At 40.6% G+C, this 8271-nt stretch overlaps 1 protein-coding gene across 1 annotated transcript; it reads right to left on the reverse strand.

Annotated features, from left to right (window-relative positions):
* Positions 1–1317: 1317 nt before the first annotated feature.
* neurog1 (neurogenin 1) lies at positions 1318–2944 on the reverse strand. The gene is made up of 2 exons (XM_007246458.4): positions 2686–2944; positions 1318–2553 (listed from the first exon to the last, which is right to left on the reverse strand). The coding sequence occupies exon 2, from the start codon at positions 2540–2542 to the stop codon at positions 1937–1939; it is 606 nt and encodes a 201-aa protein (XP_007246520.2). The 5' UTR covers positions 2543–2553; positions 2686–2944; the 3' UTR covers positions 1318–1936.
* Positions 2945–8271: the final 5327 nt, after the last annotated feature.

Below are 8271 nucleotides of genomic sequence, written 5' to 3' on the forward strand. Positions count from 1 at the left end.
CCTCTTCTCGCGCTGCTCTGGGCCGCTGCCCGAGGCTCTGAGCGCGTGCTGCTGGACTGGCCTGTCCCAGACACGTGCGCTTACAAGAGCCCTGGCTGGAGCTCACAGAGGATTTAACCCGGAGACCCTCACTCAACAACACACACCTCCTCACACCGAGCTTACAGGAGAAACAGACACACACACACACACACACACACAAACTGTGGGTCAGACTGAAGACTTTGTTTATAAAGTATTACACACATTTCTTACAGCTGTCTTATAAATAAAAAATATATATTAATTTATTTTTGCTGAGTTCTTTACTTAAAATAAACATAGGCTTAAGAAATAAAGGCACAAACAAATACAACTGTTACATATTTATGTTAATAATAATATTTGTCTACAAATCTCTATATATCTCTAAATACATTAAAAATCTTTTTATACAGACCTACGCATCATTTTATTTATAATGTGAATAGAAATAAACGTTGTCCATGCAGAATGACGCAAAAATTATATCTCAGAACTTTAGGGCATTGAGATGTTGATATATCAGAAATTATGTTTATTATACATATCTATCTATTTATCTATCTATCTATCTATCTATCTATCTATCTATCTATCTATCTATCTATCTATCTATCTATCTATCTAGAACTTAAGTACAAGTTCTGCATATTTTGTATACAACTTCTGAACATTTAATGTGCATTTACTGTGCACAAACCCTATTTAATGTTTAAATTATGCAAATAAACAATAATTAACACTTAAATGTAATATTTAGAGTAGTGTGTTCTCTATAAAAAATGTATAATGTGCAAGTGTATATGGTTTATTGCAATCCTTAGTTTGCCAAATTTAAGAACAGTAAGGTAACAGTTCCATTTACACTTTTTTATTTCCTTTTTTACATATGTTTCGTTTCCAATTCATTCGTAAATTAATAATGAATGCTATCAATTTGTGCCCTTATTTATTTTTCTTTGAACTGAGTAACACTTTCTTCATTAGTTCATCTGCTTCCTCTTTTTGAAATGTTCTTCAGCTATTTGTTGAACAGGATTTGAGGTTGTTGTGTGATGGATGGAGGGACGCTTCTGCTCAGTCAGAACAGCGTCAGACCATTTTTGATTTGTTTGAATAATTATCTGTGGTCCATTATAATCTGCCCCCTCCCCTCCCAGCTATGGATGTTGAGATGAGGTGAGGTCAGTGTGTTTGGTGGATTGATATGAATGAACTAGACTAGAGAGGTCACCTGCCATCATTATAATCATCATCATCATCATCATCATTTTCATCACCACACAGACACGTGCGTTTTTCATTTTAAAAAAAACATTATATTTATTCGTACAAAAGGGTTTTGAACAGAATTATACTTTGAGGTAAATACATAATAGAATAAATCTCTTTATATACAATAAAAATACAATATCATATGAAAAAATCCACTGGTTGAATAAATAAAAGGAAATAAAGAAGCAATGCAATGCAGTAAGAGTAGTAACAGTTCCCTCAGATGCACTGGGCTCTTGGTGGGCCATATTTCGGGGGTCCTGCTCGTCTTGAAGCCCCTCTTTCTAGCTCCTCTATTGTCACTGCGATGAAACGGCGTTTTCACGCTCGCTTTTCTGCTCTGGCGCGCGGCTAATTGTAAAATTGACTTTTCACCTCGTGCAGGAGGCTTGAAGAGGGTCTTGTCTTGTTCCTCGTGAGTGTCAATTTTCTCCCCTCCAAACAGAGCAGGCTGGAGTGGGGTCTGTAAAAGTGTGTCGCGCTAAAAAATAAAGGAGGAGTAAACTAAAACAAAAAAGTGCAAAACCTCGTGTGGGAACAGCAATGTCGACGAAAACGTAGAAAAATACGGAAGGAGTCTCTGGTGGGAGTCGTAAGGCAAACAGTGAATCTCTACGCTGGGTTTTAGCTGCTGCTCGCGCTAGTAGGAGTCGTAGGGGAGGAAGGTGGGGCGGTAGCTGTAAACCACGTCCGCCTGCACGAAGCCGTAGTCCTCGGGGGTGGCAGGGCTGCCGGGTTCCGACGTGGAGTAGGACGGCGACGAAGCGGATGAGCAAGCGCTGGACGCCCAGGAACACGCGTCGCTTCCCGGGCTGGGCGGCGGGGCGGTGCGTGCCCTGTCGTGGATTCGGATGGTTTCGGAGAGCGCCCAGATGTAGTTGTGAGCGAACCGCAGCGTCTCGATCTTGGTCAGCTTGGTGTCGTCGGGGAGCGCGGGCAGCACGCTCCGCAGCGCGTCCAGCGCGCCGTTCAGGTTGTGCATGCGGTTGCGCTCGCGGTCGTTCGCCTTCAGGCGCCGGCTCTTTTTGGCCACATGCACGGTGGGATCAGTGCGTGCGCGAGGACCGCGGCGCCTCTTCTTCTGCAGGGGCTCCTGCTGCTCTTGGTCTTGTGGTTTCTGGTGCAGGAGCGCATGCTCGTGTGCTGGGGAGGCGTCGCGGGAGTCCTCGTCATCCGTGCCGGTGAATGAGTAGTCACAGCTCGAGGAGTCAACGTCAGAGAACACGCTATCCATTGCGGTGCACATGGTTGCAATACCTGCGGGCACAGGTAGGAAAGGCAAACGGTAAGCAACTGAAGCAAACTGTCAGAGATAGGTCTAAAGAACAACAGTGGATGAAATGGCTCGTGCAGCAGCAGTAGGGTGCATAAGCATAAGCGCGTGCGTACCTGTTGAGAGTTGTAGACACGCGGAGAAGAAGATGAGAGGAGGGAGAGTCTCTCTAGGAGTCTAAGTCCCGCAGATAAGAGTTGTCTTTGCGTTTCAAACTTGCTGGCACGCGCCCGTCTCGTTCTTGTTCCTCAATCAGCTCGCGTGAGCCGGTGAGCTTGGCACACGACTGGCCTCACTTACCTTATATACCCCGATAAGACAATGCACGCGCACCCCCCTGCCCCCCACTCTTGTGGCATTTTCTTGCAGGATGAATGAATGGGCCGCAGCAGGTCTGCCCCGTGCCGCGCGACTATCTCATTAGCATAATTTATGCCCGTTGTTTGCTCTCACTCCGGAGCGTGCCTCTAATCACAGCCAGCCAATCGGAGCGCTCGGGCATTCCCGGAGCCACGCGCAGATACCGGAGAGCTTTGAGTTGAAGAAGAAAAAGAAAAAAAAGAGAAAGAACAAGAACAAGAAAAGAGAAGCACAGCGCCCCAGGACAGGCACACTCTGCCTCAATCTCTCCCTTCATTCTATAGTTCTCTTTAGTCTGCACCAAACCTAAAGTCTCAGTACAACTACTGCTGTCACTGATCATTAATAATTAGTATATTTTTGCATAAAGAAATAAAGAGCTACTTACGCAATCAAGCGCTGTCTCACAAAAAAAACTTATTTCCGTTACAGAAATGTGAACAATTAACTATATATTAACATGTATAACCATACAAGGATAACAGGTCCAGCAATAAAACATTAACATTCAAAGTAAAAGTCAATGTAAACAAAAATAATATATTGGAAAAATAATATAACTATACAGAAGACAAAAAAGTCAATGTTAATTTCCGTGTATTCCATGAAAATATTTAATTCCAAATAGTTTTGCAGTATTTCTCTTCGCCCATTTATAATACATTTTAGACAATATAAAAACTGCCAGATTCACAAATTGAAAATACATATATATTTGGACACCCCTGGCACACACACTTAAAGCAGACACTTCTTACGTCTGTATATTTTATTTACAGTTTATTTGCTGCGATGTTCATACAAAAACTTGCGAAAATCAATGTGTCAATCATAAAGTCTTCAGAGCATTTAATGTGTTACATAGATTTGCTTCCTTAAAAAGTTCAAGTCAACAATTTTTAAATTCATGTGCTTAACAATTAGCAGATAAGGAAAAAAACAAACAGTAGGCTAGCAGTGCGTTCCTATACTAAACATTGAACAAATAATAAAAAACAAACAAACAAACAGCAGATCTTTTTTTCTTTAAAAAATATCTGTTTGTTTTTCATTATTTGTTTATTGTTTATTATATGTATATATTGCTAACCGATCAACAAGTCATAAATATGTATGCGTAAATTAGTCTACATACAGTATAGTCAAAGGTTTTTGACGCACCACTTCTCATTTAATGTTTTTTTTTCTTGATTTGTATTATTCAATACATTGTAGATTAATTTTAAAGACATCAACACTATAAAGAAACACATATGCAATTATGGAGTAAACACAAACGTTCTTAAACAAGCAAACATATATTTTATACGTTAGAGTAAAAGTAGCACCTTTTAATTTGATGCCAACTTTGACCACTCCTGGCAGATTCTTTCAGTTCGCTTCATGAGGTAGAATCTGGATTGGATCTCCAACTGTCTTAAAGGAGTTCTAGCTGTGCTGAGCTCTTGTTAACTGCTTTTCCTCCCCTCTTCGCTCCAACTGTCCTAGACCACCTGAGTTTCCATGTCAGGTGTTTGTGAATTCCAAACACATTTTGTTGTCTACTATCAAATTACATATGTGTTCCTTCATAGTTTTTTAAAGTCTTTTATATGAATCTACAATGTAATAAATAATACAACAAAAGAAGAAGTATTAATGAGAATGTGTTTCCAAACTTTTGACTGGCAGTGTATACAGTACACAGTAAACAAATAAACAAAAAAATACTTTCTGATATGTCATGTTTGCTGCTGGCCTTAATCATGTTAGACTGTTTAATAAAGATCAATGAATTTTTAGTTGAATTAAATTGTAGACCACCAATGTATGTGAACAGAAATAACACTATATAGCTTTATTTCTGAACAGAAATCCCTTTTCTATGAATGAACTTGCGGTTTTGCTTTTGCATTGCATTAATGTTCATCTGTTCACTAGTTTCTTTATGAGCAGTGACAGAATACACGAGCAGGCAAACACTCCATAATGAGCTCGTGCACAACTGTTGCTCTGAACTCATTCCTCATCTCAGACCGGGGCAGATGAAGCGCACCGTTAAATCACCGCCGCTGCGTCTCTTCAGGTTTATTTAAAGACATCTTTATGAGACAGCCGTACAATTGACCATTAATTATTCCATTTATTCCATTGCCAGCATCTCGCAGCCCTTTGGAGAGCGGTGGAAGGGGGCAGTGGTGAGGGCCAGTTTGAGGAGAGACCTGCAGGGCCTTTCTCCTTGCGCCATTATGAGGAGAGAGAGACAGTCATTTATAAATAATTACACAATGTTTAGAGTCTTCAGGCATGTATAATATATCAAAGCGATTAGAAGGTGAATTGTTCCATTGTGCTCTTCTCCCCTCTCTCCTTTTCAGCTCTCCATCGGCCTTGTCCCCTGTCCAAATTCTGCGCCTCTGCGCCTTTTGTCACTCATTTTTTTCTCTCTCACTCACTCTCTCTCTCTCCTTCTTTCTCGGCCTGCAACACTCCAATAGCATTATTCTCATTCAAATAGTCGCAGCGTGAACAAAAGCGCACGTTTGTGGCCTGAAGTGAACCACATCCACAGCTAAAACTTGAAGATGTGGCACAGCTATACGAGCCTGAAGGAGTTATTGACAATGATTTTCTTATATAAATTTTACTTTCATCTCACCCTAGAAAAGCGCATGAAAGCATGTTTTCTAAAGAGTGAACGGCTTTCTCTTGCATCCTGGCTATGCGCTCCGGGCTACAGTGCGCGCAGCAGAGCGCAGTTTTGCATGCGTTTTGTTTTATGGCGAGGGGTTTGAGTAGTTTTAGTGGGGCAGAGATGGATTTTATTATCACAGCACCAACCTGTCAGCAATAACTTCAAAGCACAGAAACAGCTTGGTCGCCCATTCCACGTTTGGTCTAAGCATTAGGGAGATGCGCGCGCGCCCTTAGTGCTCTTATAAAGTGATAAAAAGTAACGGTTTTACAATATGACTGATTTCCATGGAAATGATGGATGGAAAGAGAGTTCTGCTGGAAGAAGGGGGCGGTGGGCTGGGGGTGGAAGGGGTGGGCTTTCTTGCCCCACAGTTGAGAAGGGTTGCCAAGGAGATTTTGACAGGATTAGGCCCAAGTGCACGGGATCTGATTGCATTTCAATAGCAGGAGCACGTGAGAAAATGAAACAAGCGCATTAGTGAAAGAGGCTCAGAGCAGAGCTGCTTCTCCAAGAGCAAACTTCACACCCAGCCTCGCGAGGATGCACACTGCTCACACACGAGGCTGATCTCTCAAACACACACACACGCGCGCGCACACACACAGTGAGAGCACGGGGGTGAATTAGGAATCACCTCTCTAACTTTGCAGTGCGCATGCACAATGTGTGTGTGTGTGTGTGTGTGTGAGGGGGGAGGGATTGTGGGTTTTACACGCCCCCTCCAACGCTCCCGCTGCAGAAGCGCGTCTTCGGGGCGTGAGTGCGTGTGCGCGTTTCTTTATTCTGCAGGAGAATGCAGCTCAATTTATTTCATATCAACGCGCGCGCTCACAACCCCCGAATTAAAATGCAATTTTGCCTCTCTGGCGCAGCATTAATCCGCGGGTATTAACGCGATTACCGCGCGCAAAAGATCTTTGAGTCAGAAAGTCTGATAGAAGTTTTGAGATGGTAATCCCCGGAATAATCCCTTCCCCCTGCAGCTCCGGGGCCAGCAGGCCTTTTCTCCTCCTGCAGGACGCGGCCAGGGCCAGAATGGGGGCCATTACTTTTCAATGATAATTAATTCCTTACTCCAGTGCCTCAATTGTAGAGAGATGGCACTCCCCACATCAGAAAAGCAACACCCCAGCCCCGACACACACACGCACGCACACACACACACACCCACACGCGCGCGCACACACACACACACACACACACACACACACACATGTTTGCAGATGTATTAAAATGAGAATGAGAAAACTAAAAAAAAAAAACGTATTTGGCAACTACAGGAATAAAACGCAACAACTCTGCCAGTTTGTTCTTTACTCATTATGTTACATCACTCTTTAAATATATGTTTGTTCAGCATGTATTCATTCATTTATTTATGCATTTGTTTACTTGATTGTGTTTGTTAGTACTTATTTACTTGTGTTAATTTGTGTTTAGTACCCTGTTTTTATGTTTAGGTAGCTATTCACAAAACAAATGTAATTAATTATTTGTGGTAACAAGCATTTAACTCTAATTTAGCTGAACAAATTTTCATATATGTTTTCTATCACTACACATAACAAAAATGTTATAAACATCTGCCCAGTTTTATTTTTATCGCAGACTTTAAATTTCAGTAAAAAAAGTTCATCACATTAAAATTAAATACAATCAGACACTAAAACAACAAACAGAAATATGTTTGTGGATATATTTCTCATGAATGTATTCAACTTTATATTGCACACAATGACTGTACATATACAGTCACTGGCTGCACACATTGCTGTCACAGATGTGTAAATGCACACACACATAAATATACTGCATGCCCTATCCTTGTACAGAAGTACTGCCAATAGATTAGAACGCTCTGTTCTCTGTAATGATGGTGCTCTATCCAATACTTTTGTGATGAATTGGGGAGTTAGAGATAAAGTGTGAAAGTGTTCATCCAACATTCTGACCTCACTAATACTTTTGTGATGATGTTGCTCTTGTCTATACATGCAATATAATCTTGAAGAAAACATCCCAATAAACAGAAAGTTACTACAATGAAAGCAGGATGTTTTTAAATTCTTGATTTTGGAAGAAACAATGAATGAGCAGATGTCCCAATACTTTTGCTCATAAATTATAACTAATTAACTAATGCGCTCACCTCCCGAAGTATATACAGTACCAATAAAACGTTTGGACACAATTTGCAGAAATTGAATTATAGAATAGAAAATAGAAAATAGAATTATAGAATAGAACTCCTTCAAGATGCTGAGAAAACTATTCCAGGTGACTCTCCCTCATGAAGACACTGAGCATAAAAAAACAAGAGTGTTCAGATCTGTCTTCAAATGTGCTATTTAGAATAATCTAAAGTATAAAACACATTTGTTTAACACTGTCTTTTACATTAAATAATTCCACATGTGTTCCTGTATACCTTTAATATAGTCTTCAATATTACAATATTACAATGTTATTAAAGTGTGAAATAGTTTGGGTTCTTACTGTCTTTAATTAAATACAAAAGCAAAATAAATGTTACAAAAACTTAATACTGTCACAGTGTTTTATGGGGTTCTATAAACAACACTCAATGTGTTGTGAAGTGTATATTATCTTTACAATAAAACATTGTACATTGTACATCACACAGACTGACCTACTGCATATGGCT

This window comes from Astyanax mexicanus, chromosome 10, assembly GCF_023375975.1.
Source record: "Astyanax mexicanus isolate ESR-SI-001 chromosome 10, AstMex3_surface, whole genome shotgun sequence".
NCBI classification, from domain to species: Eukaryota; Metazoa; Chordata; class Actinopteri; order Characiformes; family Acestrorhamphidae; genus Astyanax; species Astyanax mexicanus.

Bases quoted from the DNA above. Each gene is read 5' to 3' on its own strand.
- neurog1 (XM_007246458.4), bottom strand. From the start codon at position 2,542: ATGTGCACCGCAATGGATAGCGTGTTCTCTGACGTTGACTCCTCGAGC.